Source organism: Cydia strobilella, chromosome 13 (assembly GCF_947568885.1).
Source record: "Cydia strobilella chromosome 13, ilCydStro3.1, whole genome shotgun sequence".
NCBI classification, from domain to species: domain Eukaryota; kingdom Metazoa; phylum Arthropoda; class Insecta; order Lepidoptera; family Tortricidae; genus Cydia; species Cydia strobilella.
Genome location: NC_086053.1, coordinates 5,032,623 through 5,053,480, shown reverse-complemented (window position 1 = coordinate 5,053,480; position 20,858 = coordinate 5,032,623). Strand labels below are relative to the sequence as shown.

Sequence of the window (20,858 nt, the reverse complement as noted above, 5' to 3'; positions counted from 1 at the left end):
TAATTAGACGGAATACTTTTTTATTTATATTTTTAATAAATTAAATATTAGCAAATGAAAAAGAAACGAAGAATTGTAATAACTTGATTTTACATTATTTTTTATCTAGTTGGTTAAAATAAAACATAAATAAAATTGACTTAAACAGCTTTTAACAATAATTTAAAGCGATTATCGATTCCGTCTATTAAGCATATGTAATCGATTCAAAAATTACGGTAAAAAATGATTAGATACAACTCTAATCGAACTAATGCGTCTCTTTCTAAAAATGTTTCTCTTTCTTTCTCTTTGCCGGGCCGTGTGGTTGTGGTAGCTCGAACAAATCAGCCTAATCTATAAAAAATGGCTTTCGGAGACGTTAAAACCGCCCAGGGTCTCAATGACCTGAACAAATATTTAGCTGAGAGGAGTTACGTATCCGGGTATGTGTTTACAATATTAAGCTATCTTCCTAACCTATAAAAGTCTACCACGTCAACTCCTGCCCCTTGATTATTTCCATATTACTATCAAATGATCAGCTGTTATGTACCATCCACGTATCACATTGTACAACTGCCGAAAAAATGCTTCCAAAAGAATATTGTCGCCAAGTATTGATTGAGTGTTCACATTCCATAGGTGGGTGCCTTCTCAAGCTGATGTTCAGGTGTTCGAGCAGGTCGGCAAGGCGCCGGCCGGCAGCGTGCCGCACGCGCTGCGCTGGTACAACCACATCGCGTCGTACACACCCGCCGAGCGCAAGGCCTGGGCGGCCGCCGCCAGCCCGCTGACCGCCGGCGGCAAGCCCACCGCCGCGCCCGCCAAGGTCGAGGATGATGATGATGACGTCGATCTGTTCGGATCTGGTGATGAGGAGGAGGTAACTAAATTTATCCAATTGGATACTATAGATAGATAATTACTTTAAGAGAAAGTGAGTCTTCTATGAATCCATTTTGAATTTTGATGCAAAAAAATATAAATTATCATTTTTATGTTTTATTGTATTTAGTATTTATGTTTATAAATATATTCAAAATAATATTTTACTATTATAATGTTTGTTTTAGGATGCGGAAGCTGCCCGCATCAGGGAAGAGCGTCTTAAGGCGTATTCAGAGAAGAAATCCAAGAAACCAGCCCTCATCGCCAAGTCATCTATCCTCCTTGATGTCAAACCCTGGGATGACGAGACGGACATGAAGGAATTAGAGAAGCAAGTCCGCACTATAGAGATGGACGGTCTCCTGTGGGGTGCCTCCAAACTTGTCCCAGTTGGCTATGGTATCCACAAGCTACAGATCATGTGTGTCATTGAAGATGACAAAGTCTCCGTTGACCTTCTCACTGAGAAAATCCAAGAATTTGAAGATTTCGTCCAGTCCGTTGACATTGCTGCCTTCAACAAGATCTAAATGTCTAAGCCAGTAAATTATTTCTAAGTTATGTTTTGAATTAAAATCACATTTTTCTAACATTTATAGTTTTATTTTAAACAGATGTTAAGTAACTACATACAAAAGCTATGTACTTAAGTTGGAACCATGTAATTAGTCAGTCAAAAAACAATATGTAAAGCCTGTTACACATCTACATCTTATTCCTATAAAACACAGAAATGGGCCTATGTAAAAGTATTCCTAATGATACAAAATTATCACATGATCTCCGAAAACATGTGGTGCTGGAAATTCCTTAGGACCTTTTTAATTCCTTGTCAAAACATTTGCTCCCTGTATGACTTACTGTCTGACTAGTTGTTTTGACAGAGTGACTATTACTCATTGCACTTGAACACTTTGTGGGGTTGGAATTGGAACATTGTCACCAACATTAGCCTGTAAGAACATGCTGGGAATATCATTGCCAAAGTATATTTTATTGTTAATAGCAAGTGCTTCATATCTCTTCAATTCCAAGTACTCTTTGGTCAGTAATTGTTTATTGGCCTCCGCCTGTTTCTTGAGATTGTAGAATTCGGCCTCCGCTTTGGTCTGCTGCTTGGCTTTGTGGATGCTGTCCTCAATGAGTTCTATCTTCTGTAGAGATTCCTTTTCCATGATTTTCTGTTCATACTGGATCTTGGCTACCTGTGCCTCTTTCTCAGCCTCGATCACCGCCTTGCGCCGCGCCGTCTCTGCTTCTTTTTCTACAACCTATAACAAGAGAAAGAAGAAGAATATTGGTTTAGAAGTGTTATAAAATGTTTACTTGCTTAATTTGATGTGTGTACGTTTGAAGTTTCAATCTATCTCTGTTAAGTCGCGCGCAGGCCAATTAGTGACAATAATGCAAATAACACTTCTCGCGCTTTTTTTTAGACAATTTGTCATCGTTTTGTACCCTATTCATTGCGGCGTAAACACTTGGCTTTGCAATAATGTAACTTGTTCAGCAGCAATGTAATGCAATATGTGGAATATTGTTGAAGTGAATGAAGCGACAGTTTATATGAATGATAGTCAGAATATTAGGTTAACCTGATAACCTCATTGTTTTAAAAAAAATGTTTTTTTTCTTCGTGTTGTTTTTTTCCATTGGAGTGGAAATGAATCAAGTCACTACGATGTTTGCAGGTAAGTTCCTAATTGCACAACTCGGCATTTGGGATAAAAACGGAATATTCTCTGCCTCTTAGCATTCGTGCACACTCCGTAACAAATGATGGTGAACTAGTGGCAGTGTATGCTCATTGAACTAACAACTGCGACATGGCCACCGGCGGCTTGCCCTCTCGTGACGTATAACGTGCTGGTTCAAATCTTGTAAACCAATGACAATAATACCTTCTGATGTTGGGCTGCAATGAGGAGCTTCGACTTCTCGGCCTCCATGAGCTCGTAGTTCTTGCGGATGGCCTCAGGGATCTTTGGTTTGGTGACGCGCACTGCCTGCACGCGTAGCCCTGGGGCCATTTCGTTCAGGTCTTTTTGGAGAGCCTGCATAAAAAAGCACAGTTTAAGCCCAAATAGTTTCTTTCGTCCTTAAAGTAGACCCCAGATGCGTTGGGACGACGACATCAAGAGGACTGCGCGGAAGAATTGGCTCCACGTCGCACAGAACCGTGACGAATGGCGCAAAATGAAGGAGGCCTACACCCAAAGGTTAGAAAAGGGCTAAAGATAAAGAGAGATTCTTATAATCTTCTATGATCGAGCAACATTACCTACTTAGGTTTACCGCTTCCAATATTTCAAAATGTCCAAATCCCACAGGAATTTTTTTTATAATCAAAATCATGATGCTGATGATGCCCTATTTGATGTACTCACCGTCCTGAGGTTCTCGTCGATCTGGTCAAAAAGGTCGATGTAGACCTCGTGCAGGCTGTGTGCGCTGCAGAACTGGTTCAGTTCGTGGTGCACCTTGTTGAAGATGAGCGTTTTGTCGTAGTCGGCGGTGAAGTTGCGCACTACGTCCAGAACTGTGACAATAAAACAAAATTCATTCAACCCATCCAGTTTGGTCTCATTAAAAAGGTTTTGTTTTGATGAGCGAGGAAGTATTATTGGACATATGAAGGTACAGTCAGCAATGACAATGTGCATGAGAACAAAAATGGATAATAAATTGCCAATAAACATTTTCATTCCATAAATACTTATGAGAATACGTTCCTATACCTGTGTTTGGTTCTAGCATGTTGACAACCTCAATCCTTTCGAAGTAGATCATCACACCCCCACTGGTTCCACAGGGTACATTTTTCACCTCATCAGTCTGCAGCGTAGTCTGAAACAAACATTTTCTCTGCTTTTAAACTTAGGAATTTACAATGAGCACTTACACTAATGGTTGTCTGGTGGATAGTGCTAAAATGTACTAAATATAAGTATTTTTGTATCCTGCAACAAAAATTAAAAAAAGAATAGGGATGCTCAATAGTTTTACCAATGAAAAGAAAATGACAAACTCTTAAGAGCCAACAGGAGTGGTCATTTCTCCATACAAACGTACTCGACTGTTTCCTCCCTGGTTTTTGAAGCTAGAGGAATGATTTTTTCAACACAGATTAATATTGTCAATATCTGTGTCGGTGTGTTTTGCTTTTTTTGATATTTTTGTTTTTTAAGGCGCTAGAGCCCTTCAAACATGGCCAAAAATGGCCTCACTGACTATGCCGCAATGAGAGGCGTGGTATTCAAAACTGGTATCAATTAGCCAAAAAATCAAAACAGTCCGACACAGACAATTTCATAATCATTTAGATTTCCAAATTTGGTTACGATTGCTTAAGTTTTGGAGGAGGAAACAGTCGAGTACGAAACCTCGATTTTTGAGATTTTTACGCAGGATTTTTCGCCTAAGCTGCAGTTGTCCTTATCGCACTAATTTTAGGGGCGGGGTCAAGTTTCTAAATACGTACACGGACAGAAAAGTGATGGGCAATAGTCGACATTGAAAGTCGATAATCTAGTGATGTGATAAGTTATCGATAAACCATAACAAAGTCGCGATTTGCCTCTTAGTAGGCGAAGTAAGTAAACTGAGTATGCACTTTGGCCTCAGGGGATATCGTTTAACACTATTTATTATTCCTTGGTTCATACAAAGCTGAGCTGACGCACTAGCTACGAGATTAAGTCCTGACTACCCCCCAAAAAGGGAGGGGAAAAGTCGGCTTCTGCGGTCCAGTTTGCCTCTATTTCTACCTATCTCTTGATATGAGATCAAATTTGGTATAAATTTTGTGTAAATTAGGGACGAATAATTTATTTTAGAAATAATAGTTTCACATTTTCATACACAAATCTGAATATATACGAACGAAAAATTAAAACTATATATAATTTTTGGTCACAGATTTGCTCTTTAGAAGCAAATTGTGGTGATTTGCACTAAAAATTAATTACACAATTTAGTTTATTCATTCTTTATTTAGAAAAGTATCAGTTCTAAGTACGTATTATTATATTGCTTTATATTTTACAATTTTCACTATTATTCAAAAATTTATTTTAAACAAAGTATTAATTTTATTAAAACTTTTGTGACGTGATCTCATGAAAGCCACGAGGCGAAATACTTTTTACGCCAATTATTTTCTTTTTTTTTTAATTTACAACAAAGACGAAAGTTCGAAAAAAATGTGGTTACTTAATAATTGCCTAACTTGTTGAAAAAATTACTTTACATAATATCAATTTATAACCGTAGTATATTCCATGATATGTTTTAAATACACCATATTATTTCCTAATTTTTAAAAGAATATTTAATACCTTTAAAATAATATCTGTCTGTCTGTCTGTCAATCTGCCTGTCCGTCTGTCACCAGGCTGTATCTCGTGAACCGTGATAGCTAAAAAGTTGCAATATTTATTTACGGATGATGTATTTCTGTTGCCGCTATAACAACAAATACTAAAAACAGAATAAAATATTTTTTTAAGTGGGGCTCCCAAACAACAAACGGGATTTTTTGCCGTTTTTTGCGTAATGGTACGGAACCGACTCGCACTTGGCCGTTTTTTGTTAATAGCTTTGAACTTTTTTTATGTGGGAATAAACGCTTCGAATACATTTTTCTAGACATCATTCTGAATCCAATGAGGTATCATACGTATTTTTAGGAGTTAGTATCTCTATTAGTGGCAGCCGTACAAGCCCAATTTCAAAGAAAAACCGCAAATCGATGTACAGGTTAGCCGTTTGGCACACGCATACTAAGAGGTCAAAACAAAATTTTTGACCCGCAGTTTCTAAAAAAAATCCCTTAGGAGGGGTATGCTGAAACTTTTTTTTTGTATGAAAAAAAAAAATATTTTTTTCCAAAAACCTATCGTGTGTGGTATCATACGAAAGGGCTTTTTGAGGCGATTCTAAAATTATACCACATTATTACATTTTAGCCATTTTTTTGTAAATTAAAACAAATAGAATTTTCAAAACACACCAAGTTTGGGGTCAAGTTAAAGGGTTAAGTAGAACTGTGTCATTTTGTATTGAAAAAAAACACTAAATAAATTTTTTATTGCTTTTTTGGGGTTACATATGAGGATATCACGTATCATTTGTACAAAAAAAATCAGCCATATCGTATCTGGAGGAGCCCAAACTTGGTATGTTTTGAAAATTCTTTTTCTTTCAATTTAAGAAAAAACCGGCCAAGTGCGAATCGGAATCGGGCGCCGAGGGTTCCGTACATTACACAATTTAAACAATGTATTTTTATGTGAAACGTGAGTGAAAGGTAAATAGCGGTTTACGATTTATAACGTATTAAAAAAAAACTACTAACTAGATCTCGTTCAAACCAGTTCTCGGTAAAAGTTGGCAAGGTAATGTACATCATATATTTTTTCAGTTTTATCATTCTCTTATTTTAGAAGTTAGAGGGGGGGGTTACACATTTTACCACTTTGGAAGTGTCTCTCGGTCTCGCGCAAACTATTCAGTTTAGAAAAAAAATATATGAGAAACCTCAATATCATTTTTGAAGACCTATCCATAGATACCACACACGTATGGGTTTGATGAAAAAAAAAATTTTTTGGGTTTCAGTTCTAAGTATGGGGAACCCCTAAAATTTTTTTTTTTCCTATTTTTGAGTGAAAATCTTAATGCGGTTCACAGAATACATCTACTTACCAAGTTTCAACAGTTCTTATAGTTTCGGAAAGAAGTGGCTGTGACATACGGACGGACGACAGACAGACAGACATGACGAATCCATAAGGGTTCCGTTTTTTGCCATTTGGCTACGGAACCCTAAAAATGGCTAAAATGCAATGATGTGGTATATTTTCAGAATCGCTTCAAAAAGCCCTTTCGTATGATAGATGAGAAGTATACGATAGGTTTAAAAAAAAGTTTTTTTTTATACAAAAAAAGGTTTCAGCACTCCCCTCCTAAGGGATTTTTTTTTAGGAACTGCGGGTCAAATTTTTTGTTTTGACTAGTATATACGTGTACCAAACGGCTAACCTGTACATCGATTTGCGGTTTTTTTATGCGAACAGCTTACACTATTTTTTCACCACCTTGAACCTTTTGTAGACTAGACTATTGTCCCAAAATATTGGGCGACGACCGGTCGTCTGGCCTAGGAGGTAGTGACCCTGCCTGTGAAGCCGATGGTCCTGGGTTCGATGATATGATATGATGAGCACAGATATTTGTTCCTGAGTCATGGGTGTTTTCTATTTGTATTTAAGTATTTATATATTATGTATATCGTTGTCTGAGTACCCATAACACAAGCCTCCTTGGGCTTACCGTGGGACTTAGTCAATCTGTGTAAGAATGTCCTATAATATTGATTTAATATTTATTATTATTTATTTATTTATTGGGTTTCATATTTATTCCGATCAGAATTAGGAGCTCTTCAATTTATACCTATTTTTATCAAAATCTGACACATAAATAAAAAAACGGACCATCAATAAAACTGTATAATTACATCAAAGTAAGAAATATCACATGTCACATGTTTCTTTATTATGATAATTTTATCTAACCTGAGGCTTTCTTTTTTTCTATTCAACGGAGCCGGAGAGCGGCAAATTTGTTATTCAAGACGCTTGCTCGAAAAGATCTTATTTCATGCAGGTGTACTGAAGGGAAAAGGCCTATATTGTTCCCGCGGGAGTTATAGCTTTCTTTTTTAATTAGGTATGTCACTAATTCATACGAACCAAGTAAGTTATAAGTAAAATACTTTGTTTAAAATCAAGGTATAAGGGAGTTTTACTTTTAAAATACTCACGACTATAATTTAATATTTTTGTTTATCCTATTTAAAAATATTTAATTGGATTAATTTAACAGCCGTTATCTTGTATGTTTTTATACAACAATGTTTTCTTGTATGTCCATGTTATGTTATGTTTTTTTACTATTCTGTAACTCGAAATGTTAATTAGATTGCAGGTTGTAGAAGGATATTGAATTTAGTTACTAAAAACGCGAGCGGCGTGAGGCCGGCGAGGAGCGCAAATAACGTGCGCGTCGGTGTGCGTGCACCACACACACTGGGATAGTCCCTCGGTACGCGGTACCGCCCCCGTCAGCGCGACGACGATATTCTCTTTCAAATCTCAAAATTGAGTTTGGTCTCGGCTCCTGTTGGCTCTTAATATAAAGCGTAGTTGAGTCACCTTTGAAAGAAATAAAATTTAAACTGGTTGGTATGAGCTTCAAACCAACAAATAGATGTATCTAGTTCATGAACTTTGTTGAATGACAGGCTTAAAAAAACCGGCCAAGTGCGAGTCGGACTCGCGCACGAAGGTTTCCGTACCATTACGAAAAACGGCAAAAAAAATCACATTTGTTGTATGGGAGCCCCACTTAAATAATTATTTTATTCTGTTTTTAGTGTTTGTTGTTATAGCGGCAACATAAATACATCATCTGTGAAAATTTCAACTGTCTAGCTACCACGGTTTATGACATACAGCCTGGTGACAGACAGTGGATTCTTAGTAATAGGGTCCCGTTTTTACACTTTTGGTACGGAACCCTAAACAGCTGCCTTTGAATTATCAAGTAGTTATATTCCGTTTTCTCGTAGGGTATTGTATCTTTGTATTTTTATTTGTTTTGTAGTTCGCAGTGCCTTGGTAGTAATACTGTAATGCTGTGTAACTAATTTGAATAATAATAAATAATTAGAATTATAGTTTTGTAACTCATTACATGTTGGAATTTATTTTAAGTGCAACTAAATTCAAATTTTGTTTATGAATTCATATGTTGTTTGTCTTCAATTAAACTAATTGACAATATTATTTAAGTACACAAGTTGCAATGATAAGATAACATGATCAACATTTTATTGTTTACCTCTGTCTACATATTATTTACACAACTACATAAATAAATGAATACAGTTACCTGTATGGCTTTGTATGATGTGAGAAGGGGGATCATCATGTGGAACCCCGGCTGACTCGTCACTGGCAACAGAGCGCCCCCCTGGAAAATACATTGTTTTGTCCTAATTTAGGAACTTACAATAAATTAAAAAATATCATGAAGGTTAGTATTATATTTTATTTGAGTGATATTAATTTAGGGCCTGCCACCATCAGACTCTTGTCTGATTACTGTTATGAGATAGAATAGATAAATTACTAATAACATTTTTTTTGTATCATTTCTGCGAGTCAATCGCTCCTCGCTAGAAATACAGGTGGCTGGTTGCTCTTTGTCAGATAGAAGCAATAACGGACTACCAAAAGAAAGAATTAAGTAATACCCGGTTTTCTTATTTTACAATACAAGGTCAATATCAGCTGACTGAGTTAAACAAACTGTTATTAGATTAATAAATCTATTAAAATAATTTGAAAGTACAGTTCTTACTGACCGCTAGCTTAAACTGATTAACATTGTAAAGGCGGAATTCCACAAGTGGGCGGCACAAGCATTTTTGTATTGAATTTGCTTGTGCCGCACACTGGTCGAATCCCGCCTTTAGGTTTCAGCTTCAGCAAAATGGTATAGGTACTTACCCGGTAGTAGACTCCAACGTGGCCCTCCTCGACCTTGTGCAGCGAGAAATGCACAGTGACTCCGACCGCCAGGATCACGAGCGCCAACACCGACGTCTGATCAGCCATCCTCTCACCAAAATCTACTCCACTACTATAGTGTCAAAGCTCAGTGTCAAAGCTTCTCACGACCTACTATTCTGATGCTTAATTATATTATTGGCGGATAATATAACATTATATGGAGCGACTGACGAGGAAAACCCGAGCGCTTAATTACAATAGGTAATTAATTAACTAAATAGCTAGCGCACGTTCGAATGTGTATATATTCGGCGGAACTAAATTGAGTTTTTTATTTTATGAGACTCGCAGGTTACAAAGGGTACTGATTAAATCATATTACTGAGGACGCCAATTATTTTATTTTTATACGCCGGGAAAAGCAGGCGAAAATTTGACAGTTCCTTCACTTCCTTCATTTGAGAAGACACAGATAAAGGAAAGGAAACTAAGATTGCGTTTAGTTATACTTAAAGTAAGTTTACATAAAGTAGGTTTACTTTACCCCCTTTTGCATTAAATTCTTTTAGGTAATTCCCCTAAATTTCATTTTCCATTCTTGTAAGAGCTGAATTCTGATTGAGCGAGCAACTTGCTCAAAGATACATAGAAGCTAATATTTGGGGTTTTCATGAATTCTTCAATATATTTTGAATCACAGTGCACCGAATCCTTTTCGAATTCTGACTTGGTTCTGACGATCTATAATATCTATACGATATACGATGTTGATGATAGATCTTTCAATGTCTTTTTAGCAACACGAGGATAACAAATAAAACAATATTTTGAAAAGGTCTTAAAAAAGTATAAATGTATTTGTATAAATTTGCACTATAATGAATATAATGATACTACTAAAGTATAATATTAACTACAGGAAATGTATAGTTTCTTCAAAAATTCTGGAATAAGTTTGACTAATAGTTCTTGCACTCGGTGGATGGTAGGTGGAGCAAGAACACTTCTATACCATTATTTACACGAATTGTATAACCTGCGCAAGTTATTAACATGCGTAAGTTATTTGGCTATGTGCGCCGTAGCAACCCTTGTACAACCGAATGACTCTTTTCCGGTTACATCGTTAGGGCGTTGATGGAAACAGAAACTTCTACAGAACATTCTTTACTTCACTGAACAGTCGGACATGTCTGTATTGCTTGTCCGTTCTGCGCCGCAGCGACGTAAGTCTTGCCATCAGCATGGATGCCGTCCAATACGGTGCCCATGGTAGTCTTCAGAGCCCTGTATTCTTCTAACGCCTTCGCACACAGCTCACCCTCCGGCGAGTTGCCTGGCTCTATGAATAGCATTTGTAGTGATCTCTTTAGGTGTTTTTCCGCGCTGACTAGTTCATCCTGAAAATTAAAACACAGTTAAATTCTGAGTGCTTTCTAGAAACCTACTTCTTTCAGACTTATAACCTTGGCAGAGGTACCTAGGTACCTATCTAACTTTCTGCCGATGTGGTATCGAGACGGGATGGGAGATGAGCAGTTAAAAAAATTAATAAATACTATTCTACAGCCAAGTATTTAAGTCAATTAATAAGTTTTTATAAACTGTAATATATTACATCTATTATAATAGTTTATAATTTATATACAGGCTGGCTAAAAAAAAGGTGCATTCCCGTTGCCAGGTAGGTTTTGGGATTATACTAAGCAACTTTTACTATGGAACCAACCACGTATTCGCGAAAAAAATTTTTACCCTCCCATAGAAAATGGACCAGGCAAAATGTATGAAACAACCAAATTTCGTGGTTGGTCCCATAGTAAAAGTTGCTCAGTATAACCCCAAAACCTCCCTGGCAACGGGAATGCACTTATTTCTTAGCCACCCTGTATAGTAGTGACTACTTAAAAAAAAAACAAATCAAAATATTTCATATAAATAATTTGATTTGTTCCCAAAGTTGTTAATAAGATTTTGATTAGTTAGGTACCAAATATGCGGATCCTGTTATTTCACGAGAGTCGAACTCCTTTTTCGCCAGTTGCACCATCGCGGAGTGAATCTCGTATAGGGCGATAGCTGAAAAGTATTAAAATAACATTAGTATTTACATATAAGACACATTTAGGTGTAAAAGTAGTGTAGAAAGAAATACTGAAAAACCTCAACATTTGTGTAACTTTGTATAGTAACATGTAGTTGACATCATGATAATCCCACGAAGCTTCAAATGGGTAAAACGGGCGACAATACCATGAGCCCAATACTTTCATAGAACTAACCTTTGGCCCTGCAGATCCCCGGACTAAGAACTTCCAGGACAGCTAATATCTCCTTGCACAACTGTAACTGCCTCCTTAGTAACCGTTTGGTAGGTCTCGGTTCGCGCGTGATGACGTCACGGAGCACCCCGGCTAGCCTCTGCTTCGCGTCCAGGAGGAGGTAGTGGTTTGGGGCCAGGACTAGGGAAACGTTTTTAATATATTCTTCTAAGTCTTTCTCGTCCTTTTTGTCTGTAAAATAAAACATCAAATTTATGAAGCTATTATTTACATAGTAACACCGGCGGCACCTATGTCGATAGTTCAGAAAGTTTAATTAAATAAATAAACATTTCATCCTCATCTTACTCGTATCCCTCACCAAGCGGCTCGGAATCTGGTAAATTGCCTCGGATATAATGGGTTGTCCAATAATTTCGATCTACGATCGACTATTTTTCTGAATCATATTATATTGCCATTGTAAACCTTATCGGAATGTATGAAGGTTTGGTTTGACAACTGTACTTCTTCTAGTTTCTGATATTTTAAGGATACTTATATACTAATAACATCTAGTTTATTCGAGCAACATTCAACCTTATTTGCCATGACCGAAGTTTCAAATTTCTTGTCACACCCGTTACACTCCAAGTGTCTCCCGAACTGGACACGTAGCCGCGACATTTGGGACAAACCCATAGCTGAGCTCATGAAGGTGCCGAGCTCGGTGGCATCGCTTTTGATGTATTCCCCGTTTAGAAAGTGATTTAAGGATACTCACTAATAACATCTAGTTTGTCTGAGCAACATTGAACCTTGTGCGCCATAGCCGAAGATTCATATTTCTTGTCACACCCGTTACAACTCCAAGTGTCCCCTGAACTGGACACGTATCCGCGACACTCGGGACATATAGCTGAGCTCATGAAGGTGCCGAGCTCGGTGGCGTCGCCGCAGCGCGCGCAGGAGCATTTGAAGTATTTCCCGTTTAGTAAGTGCTCTTGGCGCAAGGCTGTGCCCTGGATGACAAAGACACGATTATTACAAGGAAACTTTTTTCAAATTAAATCGGGCGAGATTCCCGATCTGTGCTGCCCGACCAGAGGACTCTGCTGAGTACAAAATGAATAGAGTACTAAGAAATAGTGATGATGTCTCTCCTGAGTGACTTGGAACCTCGGTTCTCTTAAGAAGTGCAATGTAGCATTCTTACGGTAACTATAATAGGTAAGTGTCACTAGCGTGTATAGTGTTGACAATTTCTAACTCAGACCTTTCACAGTGGTTAGCATAACAAATTGTCATTAGACGTGTAAGAGCTAAATAACAACAAAATGTTTCCAGCAGCGGCTCACCTTCATAGGATCTGTGTAGTTGTAAAATATCGGCTCCCCCTTCTTGATATCGACGCTCGCATGGCACACCAACAAATTATTATAATTTATAGACATATGCGTATTCCCCACGCAATCATGCGCCAACAGAGCTGTCTTGAGATAGACTCCCCGCAGTGGGTCGCAGCCGAGCGGCTGCGCGGGCGCGGGCGGGCCGCGCACGTCGAAGCTGTTGATGTCGATGGCGGCGCAGACTTGCTGCGTGAGCTCGGGGTCGTCGTCGGCTGCCACCAGGCCGAGGGATTCGATGAACTGTAAGGATATTCAAAAGTTACAGTGTAGTTATTTATGGATCCATATCCCTATTCGTTATTGTTGTATCTACGGTTGCGTTTGTGGCCCACAAATGGTCTCGCCGGAAGACCAGCGCTGACTTCAAGATTAGCATTATGCTGAAACGGGACCATTTCGTGGTAAACTAGGTATATACTTTTTTGTTTTAAATATACTTTTTCTTTGTAATACGTTTGTATGAAATGTAGTTTACCATGAATAAATGAATTCTATTATATTCTATTCGTTTATTCTCGTTTCATTTCCATACATGAAACGAGAATAAATTAACGCGTTAAGCGATCGACATCTTTTTTTAGGCGGCGATTAGTTAACTAAATCATTAAAAGGCTCATTCTCCAAATTTCTCCCTGCGTCTAAATTCCGTCACATTTAAATGTGTGAAAAGTTTGACGGAGTTGAGGTTGACCGCAGTTCATATCATTTGAGATTAGAACGACCCAATAAGTGTGTGGATTGATGGGGTCATTACTTGGGTCATTCATTATTTCAAGAAAAATCTGGGTATGGCGATTCAGGACTACGAGGAAGAGCGACATCTAGCGTAAAATTTGGTAACACCTATGTAATGAAACTTGAGATATTTACGGCACGTATTTACGTTCTTTTTAAATAACTTAAAATCCGTAGAACAGGACCAACTGCAATCTGTTCATATCTGACCTTGACAGTATGCTGATTGTAGTTATAAACGTCGGTCCCCCGACGCAGGTCGATATGTGTCTCAAGTCTCGCAAATTCCTCCCAAGCCTGAGGGTTGTTCCGCCGCTGCAGTAGAGCCCTTATTACCGCCAGGGCTCCAACGTAAGGGACGACGCTCATTGCGTTGAGGCCGCGGGACTCGCGCTGCGATTTAAACAAATCGCATTCGGGCTTGTTGTGAAATTCTGAAAACGAAAAGTTGGTTGAATTTAGAGATATCTACACTGAACGCGTTACAGAAGCCCGAGGACTAAATAATTTTCTCTACTACCCCATAAATAATATCCAGTACATATTTGAAAATAATATTCAGACATATTCGCACCTCAAATCCACATCTATTCAAAAGATGTACTTATAATAATGTACTTATCTTTCCCAATAAGCGATGTTGATGAGAGAGAGTTTTTTCACAGTCCACCGCTTCGAAGCTCCATCAAATCATAGTTTAGTAAAAGTTGACTATGGGGAAACAGTTGTAGACAAAAGTGTAAAACTAACTAGTGAGATGTTCAGGGCACTCAGGGCAGACCGGCGCGACGTCGCAGCCCTTGCACGGGACGAAGCGGCTTACCAGCGGCAGGTGGCAGGCGAAGCAACGATGTTATCACTAAATACCCAGTACATTAAGAGCGTAATAAACTCACTAGCGAGATGTTCAGGACACTCGGGGCAGACCGGCGCGACGCCGCAACCCTTGCACGGGACGAAGCGGCTGACCAGCGGCAGATGGCAGGCGAAGCAGACGAGCGGCGAGTCGCTGTGCGGCGCCAGGAGGAACGGCTCCTCGGAGAGCACTGTGTCGCCGGCGCGTAGGTCTATCGCTGCCACCGCGTACCTACGCTTATGCAGTTACAAAGAACTCTGGAATACTCTAGTCTCTAGACTGTAGAGATTGATTCGAAGTCTGATATTAATAACGCACAACTTTATCCCCCGTGTACGACGACTTAAGTAAGAACTGCGTTGAAAATGCAGTTTGTAAAACTCATGATGTTAAAGTCGTATACATAACTGCACCTTTACCCATTGCAAAACGTAAAAATATATGTAATACCTAATTACCCACATATACACATCGAGAACGAAGAAAGAGGTTGACCCATTTGTATATGTTTAATTCCAAAACATTTGACTTCGCGAACCTTCTGGAATAAGTGCACCGCAACGTCCGCAACCAGCGAACATATGCGTAAAATTAGGTATTTTTGTAGTTTCTACCATCTTGTAATTCCTAAAAAGTAACAACAACAAGGTATCTGAGTAATATCAATTTGATAATATTAATTTCTGTTATTTTTAATTAAACGGATTAATTTAAATACATATTCAGCTTAGGTCCCGGTTGCAAAGCCCGAACATTAAATTGTATATAGATTCCGTAACTTAAACTAAGTGTGGAACAAGTGACCCACCTGCCAAGTTTCTCACATTGGCGCACTTCGAACCGCGGACTCATGCTGGCAGTCGCAATAAGCGATAAACAACGGCGCAGCACACGGAACTGCGGCCCGAAACTAACACACGCCGTATTTATAGGAAACCCTAACGGGGCTAAATATAGCGGCATGACAATATCCCATACCTGTGATGTTCATCCCAACGCCAAACTGGGTTGACAACTTACCAGTATAAGCTGAACCTCCAACTACGCAGTTTTTAAGAATCGGTGGGTCAAGTTAGACTAGAAATTCAACAAGTGCAAACGCTTCTTTATATGACTAAATCGTCAGGTCATAACCAAAACTCACTAATTACTAAAAATAATTAAACAAAAATCAACATTATTTTAGTACCATAATTGTTCACTATGGCTATGAACTTGTGGTGGTAAGTAGTTAGTTTTGGTTGTCACCTGACGAAATGCAGATGATGTATTCGTGTAATTGTCATGTTTACTTAAATACAGAAGACATCGCCTTAGGGAAGAGCAGTTTGAGCATTCGCTTATACTGGTTTGATTTAGCCGGACTAGTGATTTTTTAAACACGCCGTAATTGCAATGTCTTAATGTTCATTTTAAATTGTAACCGTGCGTATCTTCGGCGGTGAAAGGTTTAATAATTGGGCGTAATCGTAGGTCAGGCTTACACTAAGTCGCGTGGCGGAGGTGTACTCGTATAAATAGTATGTACTAGTAGTAGTTTTGTAAATGAATAACAAAAAGTTTACACCAAGTACAAACATTAAAATCTAAATCCGTGGTACAAACATCTTGGAGAACGCTAAAAATTTCTAAGTGTCGAAGGTGAAGTAAAGTTTGGGTGAATTTGTCATTTTAGCTCTGGGATAAATAAATGAACGTCACAGCATTATTTGTTCTGTAATGAGGTCGTAAACTTATTTTTAGAAGGTTGAATGCACCCAAATTGCATGCAGGTAAACTGCCGCTAGCTGGCCGCTAGTTATACGATATTTTTACATTTTCATTTTATTCGTATCTTTACAATCATGTCATAGCTGATGGTGCCAGCTTTGGCAATCGAACAGCGGGTCTAACTCTGACCATGCGACATGAAATGCAGTCTCGCACGAGACCAAATACTCACATTTTTCTCTCGCTTGGCTTGGTGGGCGGGTGTGCATGTCGGCTGTATCAGTAAAAAGACGAGGTATATAAACATTGCATTTATTATATTATATCTATAAACATTTATTACCTTAGTCTAAAGGTACAAAATAGTTCTTATCGCTAGTAGGTATTTACAAAAGGCCTATACAAAACATTCATTTAAATTCCATAATATCCAAGATGAGGTTTATAGTCATTAAAATGCAAAATAAAAATCTGATATTTGCCTATAGCTTTATTCTACTAATATTTACAAAGTTACAAGTAATTCCATTGCATCTATACTACAAAATTCCATAGCAGTCTTCAAGTGACAATCAATAATAAAACCCAATCGCTAAGCAATCGGCAGAAGTTTTAAACTTGTGTAGATATTTTGATTCAAAATTATGCGATTTAATCCAGTCGTACTTTATTCATGATTGATTCGTTTATTGGCTGATCACAATCTCACAACAGCCGCGTTTAAACGCTTTGTTGGTTATCAGTTAAAAAGTTAAGCAAAGTACAATACGTTGCATTTAGGTACATTACACCCCTACAGGAAAGGGTTTTTCGACAAGACCATAGTCATGTTCATTTTATTCAGTAATGATTAGTCGGGACAAATGTGCCCACGGCAAAGAAAAGGGTACTAACCCCAGTACGTCCAAACTATTGGTTTTTGTAACCGGTATTTTCAATTCAATTCTGCTAGTTTAGAACTGCAACTAGTGGCCAACGGCCTGGGCCTAGCTCGCCTAAATTAGTAGCCTAAACTAGTATAGTTATGTTTAATGCACTCACACCACGATCCTTACAGTTTGACTCGCGTCCACTCCACTCACACTTATCCTAATAACAAACAGTATCACGTTTTAAAATGGCCGCTAGCTCCGACTACGCCTCGCCAGCCTCGAATATCACGCTCGACTCTGAAACAAAATTGCTATTTCAAATACGTATTATATTAATTTGCCGGTGCTTAAGGAGTTAAAACGAGACTTGAGCTTGTATTCCAAGTTAAAAAAACGGTTAAGTGTGAGTCGGACTCGCCCACCGAGAATTCCTTACTTTTTAGTATTTGTTGTTATAGCGGCAACAGAAATACATCATCTGTGAAAATTTCAACTGTGTAGCTGTTCGCCTGGTGATAGACGGACAGAGGAGTCTTAGTAATAGGGTCCCGTTTTTCCCTTTGGGTACGGAACCCTAAATAATAGAAAACAGACAAGTGCGAGTCGGACTCGCCCACCGAGGGTTCCGTACAAATTTAATTTTTATTATTTGTTGTTATAGCGGCAACAGAAAACAGAATTACATCATCTGTGAAAATTTCAGCTGTCTAGCTATCACGGTTTATGAGATACAGCCTGGTAACAGACAGACAGACGGACAGAGGAGTCTTAGTAATATGGTCCCCTTTGGGTACGGAACTTTCGCCGTCGGCAAGCGTTCATTCAGTGTGAACTACGAAGTCTGAAGCACGCTGTATGATGGTAACGCGCATATGCCACCTATGGCGCTGCAGATATCCATAAGCTACGGTAACTGGTTGCCACCAGGTTTTTCATATGCTTGTTAGGCACCGACGTTGTATAAAAAAAACCGGACAAGTGCGAGTCGGACTCGCCCACAGAGGGCTCCGTACAAATTTAACTTTTTTTTACATATTTGTAGTTTTTAGATATTTTCCCGTACTTGTAAGACGATATTACTTGCCAAATTTCATAGTTCAACGGGACAACTAGGTCAACGGGAAGTACCCTATAAATTTTGATTCCCTTGAGAGTGTCGAAATACCTATAAGTTTTTTGCGGCATAAACGGCCGTATCTTTTTTTGACGTTAACTTGAAGTTTAATTCTTTACAGCTTCAAGGTGCTATAGACCTGAGTATATACCTCCAAGCTTTCCCGAGATAAAGGGTCTTGACAGACAGACGGACGGACGGACGGACAAGAAAGTGATCCTATAAGGGTTTCGTTTTTTCCTTTTGAGGTACGGAACCCTAAAAACGGGCCCAGCAATGGATTAAATCACAGAGTGAGACATTACTACACGCCGTTCAGTTTGGACTATCTAAATGCTAAAAGTGTCTTGACGTTTAATTACGCACGGAGTAAGTACCACTATAACTCTACGCTTAATTTAACTATACGGCATTTTGATTGCGACGCAATTACTAAACTGTGCCGGTTACAAGCGAAACAAACTAAAAGGGACCTTAAGGATATAAACATAGAGTATGTTTGTAATTCTTTTAAAATACATACTAGAGAGAAACAAATAGAGAAATGAATGAACTTAGTATTATTTTATCGAAGTCGTGTTTAATCTACATGTTCGTGAAACTTATATGCTTATGTACTTAGTCAGGTAAAGGGGCCCACTGACTATCAGTCCGCCGGACGATACCGGTCTGTCAGTTAGAACAAAAATTTGATAGTTCCGAACAACTGCCAGGCCGATATCGTCCGGCGGACTGAATTAGTGGGCCCCTTAAGTTCTGTCACAAAGATTTTTACTGATTAAAAGGTTATAGGTACGGTTACTTTATTAATTATATATATGGGTTGAAAGCTTATTTAATGCTGGATTACTTACAATATAATTTTACGTAATTTGCTGTGTTAGTTTTGCATAATTCTATGTAATATTTACTTGCTTTAGATTTAGACATATGTATTTGTATGCGACGCCAGATATGGTGACGGCCGCGCGACGCGGCGTGACACAGCTTTCAAATCATCAAACTTTTTTTAATTAAAAGATTTGTATTCCATTTTATCCTTAGAGGATATAACCAAACGGAGTAGCCATTGACAGGCGTTCCCCTCTGTCGAAAATAGTCGGCCAATGCTCATACACAATGTATGGGCTTATCTGACATGTCTATTTTGACGTTACGTATACATTTAACGTTCCCCTCCGCAAAAATTGGCAGACATTTTTGTACAGCAAATTACAGACGTGGCGTCTCCGTTGGCTATATCCTCCAAGATTTTATCAGTCAAAACCTTTGTGACAGAACTTATGACCTGACTAAGTAGGTACAGTCGCCATCAGATATACAGACTATTGTCGAGGCGTTAGAGTGCGTGTTCAAATATTGTGACCACCTTGGCCGCTCCGATATATCTGATGGCGACTGTACAACCCTTATTTAGTCGCGTTAAAATAAATATATTTTGTTCATAATTTTTTAACTTATTCCAGTGAAAGCGCCACTTACATTTTTAAGATCACAGTGTACAGTGCACTTTTTAAAAAGTGCAGTCTAAAGATGACATCCAAAGACACAAATTAACGAGGACAATTCTGACAGAACTACATAGAACAGAATTTATGTTCAACAAATGTTACGGTCACGCTACTGCAGAGTGTTCGATGAGCTGGCATGATTCCACGGGAATACTTCTTGGTGCTCATAAACGCCATTGCAATTTTTAGAGTGATGTAAAAATGATATTTTATTGCAAGTATTTTATTGTTGGATTGAAAAACTGGATTGTGACTTAAAATGTTAGCTATTAATAACGATGTTCGTTATGTATGGTGTTCTGCCGGATCGTACCTCGTCCAGCATGGGCGCGGAGTGGTGCGCCGCGTTGATGATGTCCTGCAGGCAGCGGCTGAACTCGTCGATGACGTGTCCGGACGGGTCGGTGATGACTGACGGATCGTACCTCGTCCAGCATGGCCGCGGAGTGGTGCGCCGCGTTGATGATGTCCTGCAGGCAGCGGCTGAACTCGTCGATGACGTGTCCGGACGGGTCGGTGATGACTGACGGATCGTACCTCGTCCAGCATAGGCGCGGAGTGGTGCGCCGCGTTGATGATGTCCTGCAGGCAGCGGCTGAACTCGTCGATGACGTGTCGGACGGGTCGGTGATGACTGACGGATCGTACCTCGTCCAGCATGGGCGCGGAGTGGTGCGCCGCGTTGATGATGTCCTGCAGGCAGCGGCTGAACTCGTCGATGACGTGTCGGACGGGTCGGTGATGACTGACGGATCGTACCTCGTCCAGCATGGGCGCGGAGTGGTGCGCCGCGTTGATGATGTCCTGCAGGCAGCGGCTGAACTCGTCGATGACGTGTCCGGACGGGTCGGTGATGACTGACGGATCGTACCTCGTCCAGCATAGGCGCGGAGTGGTGCGCCGCGTTGATGATGTCCTGCAGGCAGCGGCTGAACTCGTCG

The 20,858-nt window shown here is 39.2% G+C and overlaps 3 protein-coding genes and 1 long non-coding RNA gene across 4 annotated transcripts; 1 reads left to right on the top strand and 3 right to left on the bottom strand.

The window, feature by feature from the left end:
- The first annotated feature begins 265 nt into the window (after nt 1-265).
- LOC134746534 (elongation factor 1-beta') lies at nt 266-1,462 on the top strand. The gene is made up of 3 exons (XM_063680946.1): nt 266-425; nt 625-865; nt 1,056-1,462. Exons 1-3 carry the CDS (start codon nt 346-348, stop codon nt 1,398-1,400), a joined length of 666 nt encoding a protein of 221 aa, XP_063537016.1. The 5' UTR covers nt 266-345; the 3' UTR covers nt 1,401-1,462.
- Nucleotides 1,463-1,534: 72 nt separating this feature from the next.
- LOC134746532 (erlin-2-like) lies at nt 1,535-9,905 on the bottom strand. The gene is made up of 6 exons (XM_063680945.1): nt 9,447-9,905; nt 8,827-8,907; nt 3,609-3,717; nt 3,258-3,409; nt 2,772-2,924; nt 1,535-2,141 (listed from the first exon to the last, which is right to left on the bottom strand). Exons 1-6 carry the CDS (start codon nt 9,552-9,554, stop codon nt 1,767-1,769), a joined length of 978 nt encoding a protein of 325 aa, XP_063537015.1. The 5' UTR covers nt 9,555-9,905; the 3' UTR covers nt 1,535-1,766.
- A 648-nt stretch (nt 9,906-10,553) lies between these two features.
- LOC134746362 (SET domain-containing protein SmydA-8-like) lies at nt 10,554-15,641 on the bottom strand. Its single transcript, XM_063680731.1, has 8 exons — nt 15,519-15,641; nt 14,751-14,941; nt 14,065-14,288; nt 13,069-13,359; nt 12,495-12,732; nt 11,732-11,962; nt 11,440-11,528; nt 10,554-10,849 (listed from the first exon to the last, which is right to left on the bottom strand). The coding sequence occupies exons 1-8, from the start codon at nt 15,560-15,562 to the stop codon at nt 10,622-10,624; spliced, it is 1,536 nt and encodes a 511-aa protein (XP_063536801.1). The 5' UTR covers nt 15,563-15,641; the 3' UTR covers nt 10,554-10,621.
- Nucleotides 15,642-16,716: 1,075 nt separating this feature from the next.
- Nucleotides 16,717-20,329, bottom strand: LOC134746361 (uncharacterized). The gene is made up of 2 exons (XR_010128230.1): nt 20,231-20,329; nt 16,717-17,589 (listed from the first exon to the last, which is right to left on the bottom strand). It is a non-coding gene; the product is annotated as an uncharacterized LOC134746361 (long non-coding RNA).
- Between the last annotated feature and the right edge of the window lie 529 nt (nt 20,330-20,858).